Below are 20,724 nucleotides of genomic sequence, written 5' to 3'. Positions count from 1 at the left end.
GCTTGGGGAGTCAGTTCCCTGATATTGTGTGTGTGTGTGTGTGTGTGTGTGTGTGTGTGCATGTTTGCGTGTGTGTTGAAGGACAGCTTGGGGAGTCAGTTCCCTGATATCGTGTGTGTGTGTGTGTATGTGTGTGTGTGCGCGTGTTTGCGTGTGTGTTGAAGGACAACTTGGGGAGTCAGTTCCCTGCTGTCATCATGTGGGTTCTGAGGTTCAGACTCAGGTTTCAGACTTGATGGCAGGCCCTTTACCCTGAGCTGTCTTTCTGGTCCTGGCTAAGACACTGCTTACTTTTTGGATAACTATTTGTTTACTTGTCTTCTCTTAAGAGGAGCTTATTTTCATTTTATTTTGGTCACTGTTATTTTAACAGGATGAAAAGAATAGGATAAACTAGAAAATTTACAACGTAACTGAGAAAACAGAAAACTTCTTGAGATAACAGAAGACAGGAAACCGTCTGACTGGAATGAAACGATCAACAGTTCTGAACACTGTGAACAGAAAGGGCCTCTCAGCCTTTCACTGTATTATAGTAATTCTTATTTTCTTCGTTAAGCTGCGTGATAGTCATGTGTCCATGTCATATCTTGTCAAATGTATTGGTATGCCTTAAATATGTACAATAATGCTTACAAAGACAAAACTATCATTATCAATTTGTTTAAAAATATGATTACTAGTGACAATTAGCCCTTGGAAACCTGTTCTGGAAGTATCTGCCATACAACATTCTCCGTGCCTCCACCAGCTCATGCATGATGGAGGAAGGTCATTGGTTAAATAATAAAGAAACTGCTTGGCCCTCATAGGTTAGAACATAGGTGGGTGGAGTAAACAGAATAGAATGCTGGGAGGAAGAGGAAGTGAGCTCAGACGCCATGCTCCACTCTCCCCGGCAGACTCGATAGCTCTCCTCTCCAGAGCAGACACGATGAAGCTCCGACCCAGGATGGACATAGGCTAGAATCTTCCCGGTAAGCACACCTTGCGGTGCTACACACATGAATAGAAATGGGCCAAGCAGTGTTTAAATGAATACAATTTGTTGTTATTTTGGGGCATAAGCTAGCCAGGTGGCTAGGAGCCGGGCGGGAATGCCACCCACAGCTCCCCACTACACACGCATCCACTAACACTGCATTACATGCCAGCATGTGAGCACTGCATCTCAGGTATCAGTTACCCAGATGGTCTGTAGACAGCAACAGCAGATGGGGTACCCAAGGGCTGTTGTTTCTTTCTGTTTAACTGGGCAAAGACCTGGAAACTAAACTTGTTTAAAAAACTTACGAGTCTGGTGACTTTGAATAGCCACTACCAAAGAGGCTTCGCAGAGAACGTGGCGGTGAGATCTTGGCATCTCGGGAATAGAAGACCATGCACACATCCTTGGTGATGACGGCTGGCTGGATGCAATGATCCAACTACAAACAGACAAGATAAGGTGCCGAATGAACGCAGGCAGAGCACCTGGGATGTGAGGCTAGACCGTAAGCTGGTGTGGAGACAGGCAGGCCTCTACTTCACCAATGATTTCAAAAGCCGCTCAACTGATAGTGATGGAAGGTCAGGAGTGTTCATAATGAACACATTCATTTTCCTTTGAGGGAAAATGCTATCATTACACGCTATTTAAAAATGTAGAAACTGAGGTATAGAGAGCTTATCTAAAGACATGGGCAGTAAGTGGCAGCACAAGGATTAGAACTCAGGCTCAGATCAGGCATGGTGGTACACACCTGTAATCCCAGTACCCGGGAAGGGGAAACAGGAGTACCAAGTCACCCTTGGCTACAGAGTAAGTTTGAGGTAAGCCTTGGATACATGAGACTCTGTCTCAAAAAATAAAATTAACAACAGAAGAACTCAGCCTTGTTCCCAGATACATAACTATTAGTTCCTATTCTGACCAGGAAAGCCTGGTATGAAACTGTCTTAACTGGTGACTGGGTTCCTGAAGCTTAAGTAATCAGAAAGTTGTTATCTTTTGACTAAATAGAGCCCTGGAACAGAATCTAAAACAATCTAAAACAATCAGAACAGTTAGCAAAGTACAATCAAACAAAAAATTTAAGGAAAGAAAAGAATTAAAAATAAGTTGAATTTTTGCTGACTGTTCCCTGTCACTGCCCACTTCTCAGGGCCTGCTCTTATTCTGGGTCCCTTACCTCCAGATAAGCAGATAAAGTCATGTAGATCTTTTCTCCATAAGGTGTCACTCGGTTCAGAAGGAGGGAGTTATGTAGGGAGCTGTCCCATACAGCCTCAAAACGGTAGAAGGTCCTGGGTCAGAAAGACAATGCGTCAACCAAAAGGAGCTGATGTTAGGGCGGCCGAGGGACTGCTAGTGTTAGGAATCCTAACGAGTCCTACGCCAACCACTGCTCTGTCAATCACACTCTAACAGTGGGGAATCTTATCTCCTAGAGGAAGAGGCAGGTGCCCAGCCATCATTTAGGGATACTTAGTTGAGCTCCCATCCCTGATTTTTGATAACCTTTCCTCCTATAACCATGACAGCAGTGACACCACTACCAGGGACGGTGGCACAAGGCTGCAGTCCCCACACTCAGGCAGAGTCGGGAATGCTGAAGCCCAAGACTAGCTTGGCCTAATACCAAGTCCCAGGCTCGCCAGGGCACAGCACAAAACTCATTCTCAAACAAAAGCAGCCCCATCAAAAACATAAACTGTGAGAACATTCAAAAGAAAGAAGACTGTGACAGAGTCTGCAAGAAGAAAAGTGATGAGATGAAAAGGAAGGAGGCAGCCACTGTAAGCACAGTCCGTACAGCAGAGAGCTAAACCTCCCAGCACAGCTCGGCTGACACGTAGAAACACGGCATCTGGGAGGGCTAGAGGGAAGAATGGGCAGAATTTAACTATGGAGAACGTTATTTCACTGAGTGACCACAGACTGATGCATCAACAGGAGAGAGAATTTCACAACACTGGAGTTGGTTAATTATCATTCAGTCCTTCCAAACACATCTGAAAATCAACCTTCTATTTAAGAAATCGTCAGAAGCTGAACTTAGCAGACATCCACAAAACAAGTTTAAGTTCTTCAAGGATTAATGTTTCCTGTTGGCAAAAATGACAGACAAGGTGACGCTGGTCGGCTACAGATGAATCGAAGCTCTGTACCATTTTCCTCCTTAGAACTGTGACACCTCGTGCAGGAGATGCCTGGTCACCCCACAGCCTCACAACACAGCTCTCAGGCAGAAAGGGCTCCCCTAGCTCACACAGGAGTAAGCTCACCCTGCTCCCCGCAGCCCCATTCTTCCCCACCCTTCTGAACGGTTCTTGCTCACTACTTCTGCTTTTCTAGGTTTCCAGTGGAAGTCAGCAGCTGCCGTCTGTCTGAGCACACCCATGCATCTCCTCCTGCCTCACCTCACTGGGCCAGGGCCCAGGTTTCAATGCCCAATGCCCTGTTCTTAGCTCTTTTCTGGAATGGGATGTTTCTCAGTGTCGAGTTCCAGAGGGAATAAATATGAGTCATGAAAATTCTCCGTATAGACTCAGAAGGCAACAAAAATGCCAAACAGGGGAAGCCTTTTTCATGGCTTACAGATTGACCAGAAAACCTTCATGCACCCCAAATCCCGTTTAACGTAAAATCGTTATTAAATTTGGTTTAAGGACAACTCTAGCTGGGTGATAGTGGCACACGCCTTTAATCCCAGCCCCCAGGAGGAAGGCAAGTGGATCTCTGACTTCAAGGCAAGCCTGGTCTACAGAGTGAGTTCTAGGACAGGCTCTAAAGCTACAAAGAGAAACCCTGTCTTGGAAAAAAAAAAAAAAAGGAAGGAAGGAAGGAAGGAAGGAAGGAAGGAAGGAAGGAAGGAAGGAAGGAAACCTCTAATAACGGGAGATGGCATTCAGCAAGAGGACTCTGCCCTTTTATTCTGTCCCTACCTGCCACAGTGTCTGGGATGGGATACCTGTCAGCTTGCCAGGGCTGGGGACATACATACTGTAGGAAATAAAGGTCCCTTGGAGTAGAGGGTGCAATGACAGAGATTTCTATCACTGTTCCCTGTCCTTAGAGTTTATTCATTCAATCCCAAATCCTCACTGAGCTCCACCTGGACCACTCCTGAGACCATGTTTGCAGCCGTGTAAGAAAGGTCTTTTCACACTTCATTTTCAAGCTAAGACTTCACGTAACCTGAAACAAAAATTATTCTAGTGCGGACCTGGCTAAGACAAAGGGGACCTAACTTTTTCCTTCCTTCCTTCCTTCCTTCCTTCCTTCCTTCCTTCCTTCCTTCCTTTTCTTTCTTTTTCTTTTCTTTTTTTTTTTAAATATTTATTTATTTATTTATTTATTTTGGTTTTTCGAGACAGGGTTTCTCTGTGGTTTTGCTTCCTGTCCTGTAACTAGCTCTTGTAGACCAGGCTGGTCTCGAACTCACAGAGATCCGCCTGCCTCTGCCTCCCGAGTGCTGGGATTAAAGGCGTATGCCACCACCGCCCAGCCTATTTATTTATTATGTATACAATATTCTGTCTGTGTGTATGTCTGCAGGCCAGAAGAGGGCACCAGACCTCATTACAGATGGTTGTGAGCCACCATGTGGTTGCCGGGAATTGAACTCAGGACCTTTGGAAGAGCAGGCAATGTTCTTAACCACTGAGCCATCTCTCCAGTCCTCTTTTCTTTCTTTTTTTTTTTTTTCTAGACAGGGTTTCTCTGTAGCTTTGGAGCCTGTCCTGACATTCGCTCTGTAGACCAGGCTGGCCTCTGCCTTCCAAGTGCTGGGACTAAAGGTATGAGCCACCACTGCCTGGCTAAATTTTTTCTAGCTCCCCCCCAAAAGAAAAACATATTAAGACATACAGATAAAAAATAAATGTTTTAAAATACATGAGGCCACATGGAATGACACACGCTTTTAACCCTGACACTCAGGAAACAGAGGCAGGTGGATCTTTGTGAGTTTAAAGCCAACCTCGTCTATATAGTGAAACTCTGTCTTGGAAAAAAAACATAAAATAATAAACAGTTTAAAGAAACTAACGAGCTAACATTTCTTCTCAAAGACTCAACACCCAAATAGCACAGAACCAAACAAAGATGAGCAGGACCTGCAAAGCTACAGAGCAATGAACCTTTCACACTTTTGAGAGAGTGGGGGTGGGGAGACAGGAGGAGGGCATGTCAGAGAACAAAGCCTGAAATTTCATATGAAATGTGAGCTATTCTACTTCAGGATGTAGAAGGAGCATTTAAATTTAGTATATGGAATGAGAAACTAGTTTAGAGCACTAAGTCACTGGAGAAGCTACACATGAAGCTGTGTACACGGCGAAGAACTAAGGCACCAGCAGCGTTCTGAGGCTGCAAACTAAGGTCTTGCTCTGTTCTAGGTACAGCTTAGGCTTACACAGGAGTGAACCACTGAGTCAAAACAGCAACCAAAGCAACATGAGACAGAAAGCATTGGGTAAACTAGGACCTCTATGTGCAAAAAAGCAACAGAAAAGCAACAGAAAGTACCTAGGAATATCCTTATCAAGAAAGAGCCTGCAAAAATAGAAAAAGGCCTTCGTTAGTTCAGTGGCCAAAAGACAGAAAGAGAGAGAGAGAGAGAGAGACAGACAGACAGACAGAGACAGAGAGACAGAGACACAGAGAGACAGAGAAAGAAATATATAGACAGAAACACAGAAAAAAATATTTTTAAAAAAGGCAAATTATGCTAACAAGCAAACTGAACTCCAGTGGGCAAACAACAACAAACAACAGAGACCTCTGGGACACAATCTAATAGGGAACTTACAATACCATGGACTCTTCTGAGACTTCATTAAGAAAAAGCATGGACATACGAAGAGATATGGAGGTCAGATCTATTACCCCCCACCCCCGCCCTTTGCCATGGGGACCTTGTACTGGTAAGAAACTGCTGCTGAGCTAAGAGAAAACCAAGGTAATTGGTCAACACAGTATAGGTGTGGGAAGAAAGGGAACTGGGATCTGGTCAATTATTCTCTAGGACACATATATGATACTACCAATCTGCAATCTATGCATTTAATTTAAACACTAGTCCTTAGCTATGAGAACATGAGTCCCCTTAGTCAAACGCACTTAGCAACTCACCACAGTAATCTGAGCTTGCAATGCTTAAAACTGTGTCAACTTGACAGGGCCTAGAAATCGTCCTTGGAGACAGCTCTGTTGGCATGTGCGTGAGGGCTTGTCTGGTTAGTTAACTGAGGTGGGACAAACCTCCCTAAAGGAGAGCTGTGCCATCCCATGGTAGGGGTTCTAGACTGAATCCAAAGAAGACAGTGAGCTGAGCACCACTGAGTACCAGAGTGCTCCTCACTCTGCTTCCTGCCTGCAGTGCATTGTGACCAGCTGTCTCAGGCTCCTGCTGCCTCACTGTGGGGACCATGTTCCTGAACTGCCACAAACCTTTCCCTCGTGAGGCTGCTTTGCCAGGTGTGCTGTCATAGCAACACAAGTGATTAATACAGCCCTCTGCCGTCATAGCAACACAAGTAACTATTACAGGTCTCTGCTGTCATAGCAACACAAGTAACTAATAACAGGCTTCTACCTCCCTAAAGCATAAAAATGTGAACATTTCAAACTAGAGAGGTGTCTCGTATGCCTCGGGTACTGGAACTGGAGTTACAGACAGTTCTGAGCTGCTATGTGGGTCTGGGAACCCAATCTGAGTCCTCTTAAAGAGTAGCCAGTGCTCGTAACTGCTGAGAAATTTCTCCAGCCTTCTTAATCCTTTGTATGCCAGCTGTGTTTATTGTTATAATAATTTCAATTTAATTAAACATTAGGCATGTCAATCAAATACGAAGGTAAAAAGAACTTTCTGTGGAGACCAATTGAAATTTTTTTTTCCTAATGTGAAAATTCTGAATTATTTAATTTAGTGCTAAATTTAGGTAAGGTTTTTTTCTTTTAATCTGAGACAGGCTTTCACTACGTGGTCCACATGGTTTCAGAATCTAAATCCTCTAAACCTCTTCCTCTCAGCTGCCAGTTCTTGCTCCACCAACTAGAAAATCACACAATACATTACGAGTGTGGTTTCTACAAGAAAGAAGGAGAATTCCAACAACTGACCCCACAACCCAAAAAAAGACTTCAACCTATAACAGGACTTGATAAATGAATGTGTATACACAAAGCTTCAGCCCTGAAAACACAAAATTTTTGTTTTTATTTTAATTAATTAGTTAATTAGAGACAAGGTCTCTCTATGTAGTCCTGGCTGTTCTGGAACTTGCTGTGTAGACCAGGCTGGCCTTGAACTCATGGAGATTTTCCAGTCTCTGACTCCCAGGACTGGGATTAAAGGTCCTAGGAGTTGTTAGGGAATCTAATATAAGCCCCTCAATCCACACAGGGCTGACACCTCCGTGTCCCAAGGTACCCTACCTGCTGGAGTTGTGGGAAGACTTCAGGGACTTGGCCGAGATGATGTTTAGGGAAAGGATTGCATCAACGGCAGCTTCATCTACCTCAGGTTTATTCCTAATCCGACCTTAAAGAAGGAAACCAGAAGATGAGCATATTACAGACAAGACATAACTTTGTTAAATCAAAATGTCTGGTGGCACAGGCCTATAATCCTAGCTACGCATCAATAGCAGAAGGATCACAAGTTCAAGGCCAGCCTGGGCAATTTAGCGACATCCTGTCTTTAAGAAAAAAAAAAAAAAATATATATATATGTATGTATACACACACACACACACACACACACATATATATAAAGATATAAGGAGATAGCTTAGTGGTAGAACACGTGCAAGATTCAATGTTAGGTACCTAGATTCAATCTTCAGTACCATATCTCGGTGAAGGACATTTGCCTAGATGTTTTTTCCTCCTCTGTCTCTGTCTCTCTCTCACACACTTCTTTCTTTCTTTTCTTTAAAAATATTTATTTATGTATTTATTATGCATACAATATTTTGTCTGTGTGTATGCCTGCGGGCCAGAAGAGGGCACCCTATTACAGATGGTTGTGAGCCACCACGTGGTTGCTGGGAATTGAACTCAGGACCTTTGGAAGAGCAGGCAATGCTCTTAACCTCTGAGCCATCTCTCCAGCCCCCACACACTTCTTTCTTTGAGACAGGGTTTCTCTGTGTAACCCTGGTTATCTTGGAACTCGCTCTGTAGACCAGGATGGTCTCAAACTCATAAATCTGCCTGCCTCTGCCTCCCAAATGCTGGGATTAAAGGCCTGTGTCACCACTGCCTGGCCACACACACTTTTCAATCTCTGGAACTAGGTGTTAGAGATCATTTGGATAAGTGTAGGATCCAACATGATTTCCCAAGGTTGTCTCATTTTGTTTTCCTGTGCCAGGGTATAGGTCAGGGCTCTACCACTGAAACATGGTGCTGACTCACCTAATTATCTTAAATCAACCAACTGCACATTCAGAATACGCAGAGATTTTTTCATAACCTCTAGCTCAGATCCACACTCATAGTTAATAGTAGAATGGCATAGTAATAGAAACTGAGAAAAGGAGTTTCTCTCTTTTCCCCCCTTTCTTTCCTATTTGCAGCAGAAGGGATTAAACTCAGGACCTTGCATTTACTAGGCAATCACTCTACTCCTAAGCTACAACCCCAGCACTCAAGAGAACTTGAAACTCAAGGCCTTTATTTTCTCTACTCTGTCCTCTCCACATTTCTATACTAGAATGACGACATTTCTGAGAAGCCAGCTGCCCTCGGCTGATGGAATATACTCACCCACCACCAGCTCACGGACGTCTTTCCAGTGGAGCTCGCTGCCCTTCTCGTGGATCATGGTCACTGTGATCCGCCGCTGGATGCCCTAGGGAATGGAACGAGATTACAATGTAGAATATACTAGAAACTGAACAAGGCGATTGCTGAGCTGGTTTTAGGAGATGCCTGGTAGGGCACAGTGCTTCACACCTGTAAGCACAGCATGAAGGCTGAGGCAAGAGAAGCTCATGCCTCCTGAGAGAGCGACAGAGAAAGAAAGAGTGGCAGGGATGGGAGCAGGACGGACACACAGAAAGATACTCACAGGTGGGGAGGACAACAGACTGACTGACTGAGCCCTGGTAATATGCTCTAGGGCCTGTGGGTCTTAACCCCTCTGTGGGTTACCCATCAGGTATCCTGAATATCAGATATTTACATTATGATTCCTGACAGTAGCAAAATTACAGTTATGAAGTAGCAACAAAATAATTTTATGGTTGGGGGTCACCACAACATGAGGAACTATCTTAAAGGGTTGTCGCATTAGGAAGGTTGAGAACACTGCTCTAGGGGAGGAACCCCATGCAACATGGTCGGAAATCTAGACAAGTCGTTTTGATTTTTTTTTTCTTCAAGATAGGGTTTCTTTGCATAGCCATGGCTGTCCCTGAACTCACTTTGTAGACCAAACTGGCTTCAAACTCAGAGATCTGCCTGCCTCTGCCTCCAAAATGCTGGGATTAAAGGCTTGAGACACCACCATACTGGCCTGGCTAAATTTTTTTAAAAGATGGAATCTTGCTATTTAGCTCAGAATGAACAGGAACTTACTTAGAAGCCAAGATTAGCCTTGAATTCATAATCCTCCTGCCTCCTGGATGCTGGTATTACAAAAGTGTAGCAGCATATTAGGTTTGAATATAATTTTACCAAATGAGTAGCAACCATTTATAGAGTGTATTTTTAATCCATTCAAACTTTCATCATCTGCACCCATGAAGAACTTCTGGCTGGGCTAGCAGCACATGCCTGTAATCCCAGTACATGGGAGGCTGAGGCAGGAGGATCTCTAAGTTTAAGGACCTGGTGCTGCAGAGCATTTTGTGAAATTGCTGTGGATCACCATGAAGATTTGTCACTTGGATCGGTTTAATAAGAAGCTGAACGACCAACAGCTAGGCAAGATTTTCGGGGCAGAGAGGACAGTGGGAAGAAGGGCAGAGAGGCAGACAGACACCAGGAGACTCAGAGGAAGCAGTGTGGGCAGTACACAATAAAGGTAACCAAGCTGCCGGGCGGCGGTGGTGCATGCCTCTAATCCCAGCACTCGGGAGGCAGAGGCAGGCAGATCTCTGGGAGTTTGAGGCCAGCCTGGTCTACAAGAGCTAGTTCCGGGACAGGCATCAAAGCTACAGAGAAACCCTGTCTCGAAAAACCAAAATAAATAAATAAATAAATAAATAGTAACTGAGCCATGTAAAAGAATGCAGATTAAAAGAAAAGGGTTAATTTTAAAAAAAGCTAGGTAGAAAGAAATAGCTATCTTAAAATATTTTTATACATACAAAGAGGATATTAAAAAACAAAAACAAAAAATGTTATGATGACTATTTTGGTTGTCAACCTGACTACATCTGGAAGTAGTCTAAACTAAAACCCAAAAATGGCAGGGCACACCTATGAGGGCTTTTTGCTTAATTAAATAATTTGAAATGGGATGATCTGCTTCTAACCTGGATCTTTGAGATGGGAACATATACCCTTAATTCAGATCTTGAGGTAGGAAGACCCACCTCTAAGCTGGGCCACACCGGAAACTGCTACTCTAGAGAACTCTAATAAAAACAGAAACAGTATTTGAAGTTTTGTGTTCAATTCCCAGTCATTTCCTACCCTGCTAAAAAAAAGGGGGGGGGGGGACAGCAAAAACACTCTCCCACTTTACCCCCTCCAAATAGAGATGAAAAGTTGAGAAATCTGTTGTTCTCTCTCAGACTTCAGTACCTGGTGTAGCAAGAATGTCCCCTGGCAGGGTAAGCCTGCTGTATGGTCAACCACAGCCGGAATATACCTGTAAGAGTAAAAACACAAAAGACAGAAGTCAAGGCTACTTCATCTGCCAAGTCTTCCTGGGCTGCTGTAGCCCTGGGGATCTTCGTTTTCCTACACTCCGGTGCCATGTCCGACCCACGCAAGCACTTCACCACAGAGCCCTGGGTGTCTGTCACCCTTCTCGCACATCTGCTTGTCATCGTTCAGCCCGACTGGAGTGCTCAAGAACAGTGATGGGTTTTGGTTCCATGTCTGTCCCTTGCACAAAAATTCAGTAAATAATGTTCAATTCATTCAGTAGAAACCATCAGTGTAACTACTTCTTCATAAAGCAAGCTATGACAATGTCACGGACCTGCTTATGGAAAGCCACATTCTTCAAAGTGACTGACAACTGAGGAGTTACAGAGCTCTACTGAACACAGGCCGTACACACAGCAGACATCCACTAATGCTCATGGTGCTGACCATTGCTGATGTGGTCTGCTGCATTTCACACAGAGCAGCGCCACCTAACAGTTACTCCCTGCTGTGGTAACGGGAGCAGCTGCTTGCCTCTTCCAGGAGCAGGTTCTCTTTTGTGTTCTCCCCAGGGCATTTTAGAGACAACTCTAAACACAACTGCATTGATTATTTACTCTAACACAGCTCATAAGGACAAGGGTGCTCATGTTCCTGCTCACTTAGGAGGCTGGCTCTTCTCTAGGGGATATCTTTTGGTCAGCACAGCTGGAGAGAGCTGTTGCTAGCCTCTCTCAGGTACAGGCCAGGTACTGCAAAACACCCTAAAATGCCACAGTGGAAAATAAAGTGGCAAGGTTTAGTTTTTTTTCTTTATTGGTTTTCCAGACAGGTCTTCACTGTGTAGCCTTGGCTGTCCTGGACCTTACTAAGTAGACCAGGCTGGCCTTTAACTCACAGAGATCTGATTAAAGGGATAAGCCACCACACCTGGCTAAGGCTGAAATTTTAATCCAGGAAAATATCCAAAGGGTCCCCCCAACTGCCCTCACTGAGATTAGTACTCTAAATTTACATTACATTTATTTACTTATTCCTCTGTATGTGTGTGTGGTGTGTGTGTGTGTGTGTGGTGTGTGTGTGTGTGTGTGTGTGTGAGGAGGGGGGCATGGCACTGTGTGGAGGTAGAAGGACAACTCTAGTAGGTGGGTCTCACTTTCTACTATGTGTGTCCCAGGGATCAAGCTCAGTAAGTGCCTCTACCTGCCGAGTCACCTCACTACTCCCTAGCAACCTCCATCTGAACCTGAAGCATGTCTTCATAGAACCATACAGTAGTCTTCCCTCATAACCACGTGCATTTAGTCTCCATCATATTGCTGTTGCTAACAAAAGTGTCAACGATTCTACTGGATGGCCTCTGGCAAACATGTCATTTAGACATAAATAGCAAGGCACCCAAATTCAATCCCAAGGAGGAATTTGACAAGATAAAAACATGAGCCAAAACATGCTCAAAACCCTATCTCTTAATTCTAAAATTTAAATTAAAAATATTTAAAAGTTGGACTTACTCTCCTGTAGGCTCCAGTTCACTGATCTCAAACCAAGCCAGAAGGTCATACTTGCTCATGCTCTGCCCAAGGCTGGTCTTGTTCATGGTGTTTAACTTGGTGGCTGGAACTTTAAAAAAAGTTTATATAACATGTCAAAATCTGTTCCAAGTTCACTCAGCAAAAGCATAGACATCTTTATTTTTAATTAACCATTTATCTTTATTTTATGTATACTGGTGTTTTGCCTGCATCTATGTCTGTATAAGGACACTGGAGACCCTGGAACAAGGGTTTCAGACAGTTATGAGCTGCCATGTGAATGCTCGGAACTGAACCCAGGTCCTCTGGAAGAGCAGCTGGTGCTCTTAACCACTGAGCCATCTTTTTTTTTTTTTTTTTTTTTTTTGGTTTTTCGAGACAGGGTTTCTCTGTGGTTTTGGAGCCTGTCCTGGAACTAGCTCTTGTAGACCACGCTGGTCTCGAACTCACAGAGATCCGCCTGCCTCTGCCTCCCGAGTGCTGGGATTAAAGGCGTGCGCCACCACCGCCCGGCTTTTTTTCTTTTTTTTTTTTTTTTTTTTGAGCCATCTCTTTAAGAGGACAGATTTCAACGTGAAAGTTCCAGAGAAGGTTCAACACTAAGTGAGCAGTGCCTCTGATCCAGAGCACAAGGAAACCAAGCAGAGGCCCTCCGCCTCAAAACACTGTTCTAAACATGTGAGTGAAAACGGGTTTTGTAGAAAATAAATGTGCTGCATAAAATATTCAAAACCTTTACTTTTGAGAGCTTCTTATCCGGGGGCATGGTGTCCCATCACCACGGTACCGAGGAGAGGATGCTTGGGAAGCACCGGGGAGAACCTGGCATGTCACAAGGGTTGTCTGCCAACTCACAGTTCCCAGACCTCCCCACACCCAAGAGTCACAAAGATTGTAAAGACGGTGAAATCCAGGCCACACTCCAGATAATCAAATTATAAATAATGTCTCTGTGTGGAAAGCAGTTCTGCCTCCCATGTGGAAAGATCTGAGCGCTACTGGCCTGACTTATAGATCAGGAATCTGCATGCACTCTTCTGTACACATTTTCCTCAGATGTAAATTCCACAGTCTTAACAACGCTTAATGTGGCTTCGGTTGAGCTTCTTATGCTGTGAGCCTTTCCTCAGTTTATAAAATGTGGATCATAATATCTAGTATGCTACTTAGAAAAAACTATTGTGAAGACCCATTGGCATAATGTTTATGAAGAGGCTTTATCAACCATGGGACATTTCTCCACTGGCCATAGTTACCCATGTGTTTCCATGTGCTGGGGTTGCTAATAAGGAAACCGGTAGCCAGGTGGTGGTGGCAGTGGTGGTGGTGCACGCCTTTAATTCCAGCACTAGGGAGGCAGAGACAAGTGGATCTCTGAGTTTGATGCCAGACTGGTCTATATAGCCAAGTACACAGAGAAACCCTGTCTTGAAATGACCAAAAAAGAAAGAAAGAAAGGAAGGAAGGAAGGAAGGAAGGAAGGAAGGAAGGAAGGAAGGAAGAAATCAAAAGAAAAGAGAAAACTGGTTACTGTTCTGGCAAGGACAAGCAAACCCTAAGTACTTAGGAAAAAAAGAGGAGAGGGGAGTGAAAGGGAGGAGACAGGAAGGAAGAGGGAGAGGAGAGGGAGGGAAAAAGAGGGAAGGGAAGAGGAAAGAAGAGAAGAGGGGGTGAAGGCTTGAATGTAGCTCAGTGTTAAAATGCTTGTCTAACATGCATAAGGACAAGGGTTTGATCACTAACACTACAAACAAACAAAAACCAACTCTTATTTTAAAAATCAAAATAAAAAATATTATTGCAAAAAATACAAGCGAAGTATCAGGAGGCCATGGTGGAGATGCAGCAGAGTAGGGAAAGTGCTGGCCTAGTACGGATAAGGCCTGGGTCCAATCCCTAGCACGCCATAAACTAGGTACGATGGTTCATACATATACATGCACTCTGGAGATGAGACTGGAGGACCAGAAGTTCAAGAACATTCTCAGCTATATAGCTAGTTCAAGGTAAGCCTGGGCTAGAGACCCTGTCTCAGAGAAAAGAGAGAGAACAAAAAAGAAAAAAGAAATCAGGGCACCTCATCTTCAAAGAGATGGAGGTAAAAAGGTGCCCCCTGCAGCCTCCCTGAAGGAACTGGGATGTGATCTTGACAACAGAGCTCTACTGTAAACTAAGGGAACAAACTGAAATATTGGTATATCACATATGATGAGCCAGGTTTTAGGAGAAACGCCTAAAGTTGATTCTACATCTAAGGCGGAGCTAGTTTAGCTACTAACCACATTGCTTGAGTACCCTACATCTAAGGGGGAGCTAGTTTAGCTACTAACCACATCGGTTGGGTACCCTACATCTAAGGGGGAGCTAGTTTAGCTACTAACCACATCGCTTGGGTACCCTTTCATTCTGGAAGCTGGGAACTGGCAGAAAGAGCAAAGGTGGCAATGAATCAGCCTCATTCTGGAAGGTGGCAACAGCGGAGGAAGCTAGCACATTGGTGTGCTCAGAAAACGTGTCCAACACATGCACATTCACATAGCCAGACAAGAGGAACCGTATCAGCTCAATCTTTCTTTCACGGTCTGAAGCCAATGAGGATATAGAACAGAGGGAGGAGAATGAGCACCGGGCAGGGAGGGGTGGGAGTTTGGTAAGTGGGCAGTAAGGGAAAAGGACAAAAATAAAGAAAAGTGAAAACAAGATAAATGAAGAGCAACAAATTCTGCTGTTCTATTGTAAAACATGATATCTATTATTATCAGTGTTAAAATGTAAAAAGAAAAGATTCTGAATATACACACTACAAATAAGAAATGCTTAGGATATGGATATACTAATTATACTGATATACACATGTGTTCCTCAGAGCATATAGTTACAAATGCATTGTATTATAATTTAAATATGTTTAATTATTATGTGTCAATCAAAAACAAAAGTTCCAACAGCAAAAGTGAACAGGCAGAATAAATTTAATATGCAAATAAATGTTAAGAGACTGACAAACTAATTACATACAAAGCACAGAGATTTAAGAAATAGAAGGAGGTTATCGAGTCTGAATGAGAAGGCCAGAGAGACAGAGCCCATAGCTTCTGAATTCCTATCTCAGATCAGGAACCCAGCATTTGTGTTCCTGTTAGAAATACACAAGAGGAACAGGAACACACAAAGACACAGAGAGAAGGAACTCTAGTGTGATTCTTTTTTTTTTTTTTTTTTTTTTAATGTATACAGTGTCCTGTCTGTATGTCTGCCTGCAGTCCAGAAGAGGGCACCAGATCTCATTACAGATGGTTGTGAGCCACCATGTGGTTGCTGGGACTAGGACTCAGGATCTCTGAAGGGCAGCCAGTGCTCTTAACCTCTGAGCCATCTCTCCAGGCCTCTCCAGTGTGATTCTTGTCTGGAAACCATTCAGAACAGATGTATGCACATCAGGCAGTTTAGCTGCTGCTCACCTGGTTTGGAGAGTGGCATGGGTGGTGGAAAGAATCTTCGAGAAGGCTGAGGAGGACTGCAAAGACAGGAAGAAGACATTTACCAGGACTACATACATGGAGTTAAGTGTTGCCATTAGTGATATGTTTATACCTTTTTTGGGGGTTTGGAGACAGGGCTTCTCTATGTTGTCCTGGCTATCCTAGAACTCGTTCTGCATACCTGGCTATCCTCAAACTCCCAGAGGTCTGCCTGTCTCTGCCTCCCTAGTGCTGGGATTAAAGGTGTGTGCCATCACCACCTTGCCTTTCTCCCCCCCCCCCCAAATGTTTGAACCTTTTTAAGGAAACAGAAACACTCTGGGCGGTGTTTCCTCATTAGAAGCGATGACTCCACCCCAGTCTCCACTTTATAAGGTAAAGGCATCAGAAATAACTACATGCGTGTTCTAGCTCTACAGCACCAACTTTCTACCCTATTAAGAATTTCTTCTTACAACAGAAAGAAGGCATTCAAAGTCATGTGGACAAAATCCGACTTGCTGTCTCTCAGCTTAGTGATTAGGTTAGCTACAAGAAGGCAGTGACATTTCAAGAGCAAAACCAGGGAAATGTATAAATCTACTATTCAGTTATCTGCATCCATGCAAAGGGTTCTTTTCTGGAACTGAGGAACCTAACCAGCAGCAACAATCCATGTCTGCTCATCTGACTCAAACCTGTTAAGATCTTGTCCTTGAAGATGGAGCGGGTGCTGCTGGTAGTGCCCAAAGACCTCAAATACAATGGGCTTGGTTTTGATGTAGTCCACAAATGACTCGGTGACCTCCACTGCAATCTAGGAATAAGAAAATCCAGTGAGGCTGGGGTGGGTGAGGATGAGAAAGCGCAGCATGTGCTTGCAGCAGCCCTTCAGCACTGCTAGGCATCCCGTGCATGCTGGGGTTCACTGCCAGGCCTCCTACACCACAGGACAGGTTTCCCTCCAGCTTTGTTTCAAATGTGACTTTACCAAGCGCCAGCATTCTAGACCCTCCACAGAGCAGCAGAATTGACTTCACTTTGTTGTTGCTCATGATTTTAAGTCTTGCCTGTTGCTCTCTCTACCTGCTTTTTCCTTTGTTGTACCTCAGAAAAAGCCCAGGCAGCAACTCTGCTAGGAAGGCCTTCCCTCCAAAGCCCAGGTGAAATAGTAGAAGGGATAAGAAAAACATGTGTTGGCTGTGGACCATGAGCAAGGCCCAATGCCCAGTTTGAGACACCCTTTCTTCTTCTGTCCACCTTTTATTTATGCTACATCTTTCAGAAAATCTACCTCTCCCTTCAGAACCATTTTCCCTCACCCAGAAAAGTAACTTAAAGTCTTTCTATATGGAAACCTTCCCTTTGAATTTAAAGACTATCATTTTCATGTCCCTATACTCTATGACTATATTTCCCCTTAATTCTAAGCTCCTTGGGGACATCTGTGGTTTCATGAGTCAGTGGCTTGATAACAGCTGATTGGCATTTATCAAAGACATACTTTATTTTTAGTTAGCGATACGTACATATGTCTAAGCCTCGGTTTGGACTATGTGCATGTTGAGTATATGAACAAGTGTCCTCAGAGGCCAGAAGAGTTCTTTGGATCCCTTGGAACTGGAGTCTTATGCAATTATGGGCTGGAAACCCAACTCAAGTCTTCTACAAGAGCAGTACACACTCAACTACTGAGCCATCTCTCTAGCCCATATTTCATGCTCTATTTTTAATTTTACTCTATGTTTGATTGTCTTTTCTTCTCTCACTTCATATATTTAAAAATTTTTGTTTGTGCTGGAGTTCCAATTTAGGACCTCATGCCTGTGAGGTAAGCACTCTTCCAGTCTGGCTACTGATGCAGCCCAGTCCCCTCTCTCTTTATAGAGTAGATGTGAGTTAAAAGGAGAAGGAAGGCAGTGGAGACTCTGGATGTTACAGGCAGGCTTCTTTGTGTTTAAATTCCATCTTTGCCCCTTCCCAGCTTTGTAGCCTGGGTGAGAGGCAGGACCTGCTTGGTGCTCAGCTCCCTCAACTGCAGGACAGGGTTGTGCCAGTCATGGTGTAGAAATGAGGGCTCAATGGTGCAGAAAACGGGACGGGGCTGATACAAAATGAATTCTTAACAAATGACTTTTTTTCTTAAATTATCTGTGTGTGCATGGTGCCTGTGCTACAGCATGCATGCGTGAGTCAGAAGACAGCTGTGGGGGCCAATTCTCCCCTTCCACCACAGGAGGCCTAGGGATGGACTCCAGCCTTGTCAAGCTCATCAGTAAGTGCTTATATCCGCTGAGCCATCTCACCACTGAGCCTTCTCACCAATGCCCTCAAGACGACCTGTGAGTCAAGTCTGAATGAAATACACAAGCTGGAAAGCCTATTCCTTGGTGCACGTTGTGAGGGACATGGACAGATAAACACAGCTACCAGGGAAGCACTCTGGATCTTAACTTGGTTACAGAAGGTCTTCAGTATCTTCTACATTACTTGTAAGCAACAATGTAAATATCCTAGAGTTTACAGGACACTATGTTAAATTATCAAAACTGATACCAAATATGCTCATTTTTTCTAGGGTAGGAATATCTTTTTAAAAACTGATAGTCAAATGGATGGACGATTTCATTGGCAGACTGCACACACTTGCTGGGCCACTGTCACCCAGGAAGAGACTGGCTGCTCCTCCCCTGAAGACTACCTCACTGCCCAGGGCCACCATCTCTACTGTTCATTCTCTCCGCACAGCAGAAAGCTTACACTCCACATGATCGTCTCTGCACAGCAGACAGCTCACACCTCACATGATCGTCTCTGCACAGCAGACAGCTCACACCTCACATGATCGTCTCTGCACAGCAGACAGCTCACACCTCACACAATCGTCTCTGCACAGCAGACAGCTCACACCTTACATGATTGTCTCTACACAGCAGACAGCTCACACCTCACACGATAGTCTCTGCACAGCAGACAGCTCACACCTCACATGATCGTCCTTCCTTAGCCAACAAAACCAGGAATGTAAACTTTAGGTGTGTGACAAGCCATGCAGGTCACTCACATTCTGTACGTGATAGAAGCCCAGGGGACTTCCTCTTCCGTTGTTTTTGAGGGGTTCGGTGGAGAACGCTTCATCATGCCGATGCAAAAAGCTTAACAAAAAGAGACAGATGAGTACTGCATCAGAATTCATCAGATAGTGTTTTTGAGAAAGCCTCACTATGATGCACACCGAGCTCTGTCTGCTTCTGCCCCCCGGTGCTAGGAGTCAGGTATGTGCTAGGGTGTCTAGCGGGATCTGGACCCCACAGCTAGAATCCAGGGTGTGTGCTAGGGTGTCTAGCGGGATCTGGACCCCACAGCTAGGATCCAGGGTGTGTGCTAGGGTGTCTAGCGGGGTCTGGACTCCACAGCTAGGATTCAGGTGTATGCTAGGGTGTCTAGCGGGGTCTGGACTCCACAGCTAGAATCCAGGGTGTGTGCTAGGGTGTCTAGCGGGGTCTGGACTCCACAGCTAGGATTCAGGTGTATGCTAGGGTGTCTAGCGGGGCTGGACTCCACAGCTAGGATCCAGGGTGTGTGCTAGGGTGTCTAGCGGGGTCTGGACTCCACAGCTAGAATCCAGGGTGTGTGCTAGGGTGTCTAGCGGGGTCTGGACTCCACAGCTAGGATTCAGGTGTATGCTAGGGTGTCTAGCAGGGTCTGGACCCCACAGCTAGGAGAGTGCTAACAAAGCACTTCCTCTGCTTCTGCTGCATCAAGCGATGATTATTTCTTTCCATGCCAGCATTTCCCTATCACACAGACAGCATTTTAGATTCAAAATGGATGAAAAATTAAGTGACCCCGATTATTTAGACAAAGGAACATATACAGAAGCATGGCTCACGGAGAGTAAAGAAGTCAACTCAACAAATTTGTAGCAGGATACTGTAGTGTATGACTGTAACCTGAGCACTCAGGAAGGAGAGTGGGGAGAATGGCAGGGCTCAGGCCAGAGAGGTCTACACAGCAGTTCTGGGCTAGTCAGGGCTACACAGATCTCCCTGCCTTAAAACAAGCAAACCTACCCCTCACACCCATAAAAACAAATAAAAAAAAAATACCCCCCCAAACCTCAATGAATGAACGTTTCTACTTGCAAAACCCAAAAAACAATGAATAAACCTACCCCCAAACCCAAAAAACAAATGAAAAAACCTACCCCCCACCAAAAATATCCAATCAAACCAATCAACAAAATATAAACTCTTGTTCTTGTTTTACTGAAAATGAAATCACATTACTTAGAGAAAGCTTGGCAAATTTGAGCCTCTGCCAGGCACGGTAAACCCTATGGTAGACTCGCCTAGCAGTCTATTATCTGGACAAGAGATGCTCAAAGTCATCTCCAGGAAGTGCCTCTGACACGAGCCTGAGGGTTTTGTGTTCCCATGGCAGGGGACTACTTCTCAAAAGCTAAGATCTCACTGTCTACAAAGATGAACTCAAGTGTCTGCTCTCCAGCAGATGGCAAGAATTTATCCACAGGGCTTAACACACAGGTTACACTCTAAAAGGTCAGATGGGGGAAAGAACCTAATTAAAAATCTTTGATTTTTTTTGTTTTTCATGACAGTGTTTCTCTGTGTAGCTCTGACTGCCCTAGAACTCACTCTGTAGACCAGGTTGGCCTCAAACCCACAAAAATCTGCCTTCCTCTACCTTCCAAGTGCTGGTACTAAAGGTGTGCCCTACCATTGACCCGTTTATTTAAGAATTTTTTTTTTTTTGGATTTAAGTGTATGTATGTTTTGCTTGCATGTATGTATATGTACCACATGTGTGCCTGGTGCCTATGGAGGGCAGAAGAGGTGGTCAGACCCCCGAAACTGGACTTAAGGATGGTTGTTAAGCACTTTGTAGGTGTTCA

The 20,724-nt window shown here is 44.4% G+C and overlaps 1 protein-coding gene across 8 annotated transcripts in view; it reads right to left on the bottom strand.

Annotated features, from left to right (window-relative positions):
• The window catches only part of Kif1b (kinesin family member 1B), a 140,543-nt gene that overhangs the window by 12,762 nt on the left and 107,057 nt on the right, over positions 1 to 20,724 (bottom strand). For all 8 annotated transcript variants that reach the window (XM_057785182.1, XM_057785188.1, XM_057785184.1 and 5 more), the window contains 9 exons: positions 18,874 to 18,964; positions 16,508 to 16,626; positions 15,810 to 15,865; positions 12,328 to 12,436; positions 10,745 to 10,811; positions 8,759 to 8,843; positions 7,424 to 7,529; positions 2,172 to 2,286; positions 1,294 to 1,427 (listed from right to left, as the gene is read on the bottom strand). In XM_057785182.1, the coding sequence (XP_057641165.1) occupies positions 1,294 to 1,427; positions 2,172 to 2,286; positions 7,424 to 7,529; positions 8,759 to 8,843; positions 10,745 to 10,811; positions 12,328 to 12,436; positions 15,810 to 15,865; positions 16,508 to 16,626; positions 18,874 to 18,964 (882 nt within the window). The remainder of the gene's footprint in view (positions 1 to 1,293; positions 1,428 to 2,171; positions 2,287 to 7,423; positions 7,530 to 8,758; positions 8,844 to 10,744; positions 10,812 to 12,327; positions 12,437 to 15,809; positions 15,866 to 16,507; positions 16,627 to 18,873; positions 18,965 to 20,724) is intronic.

Source organism: Chionomys nivalis, chromosome 11, assembly GCF_950005125.1.
Source record: "Chionomys nivalis chromosome 11, mChiNiv1.1, whole genome shotgun sequence".
In the NCBI taxonomy this organism is placed as follows: Eukaryota; Metazoa; Chordata; class Mammalia; order Rodentia; family Cricetidae; genus Chionomys; species Chionomys nivalis.
This window is presented reverse-complemented; position numbering and strand designations above follow the sequence as displayed.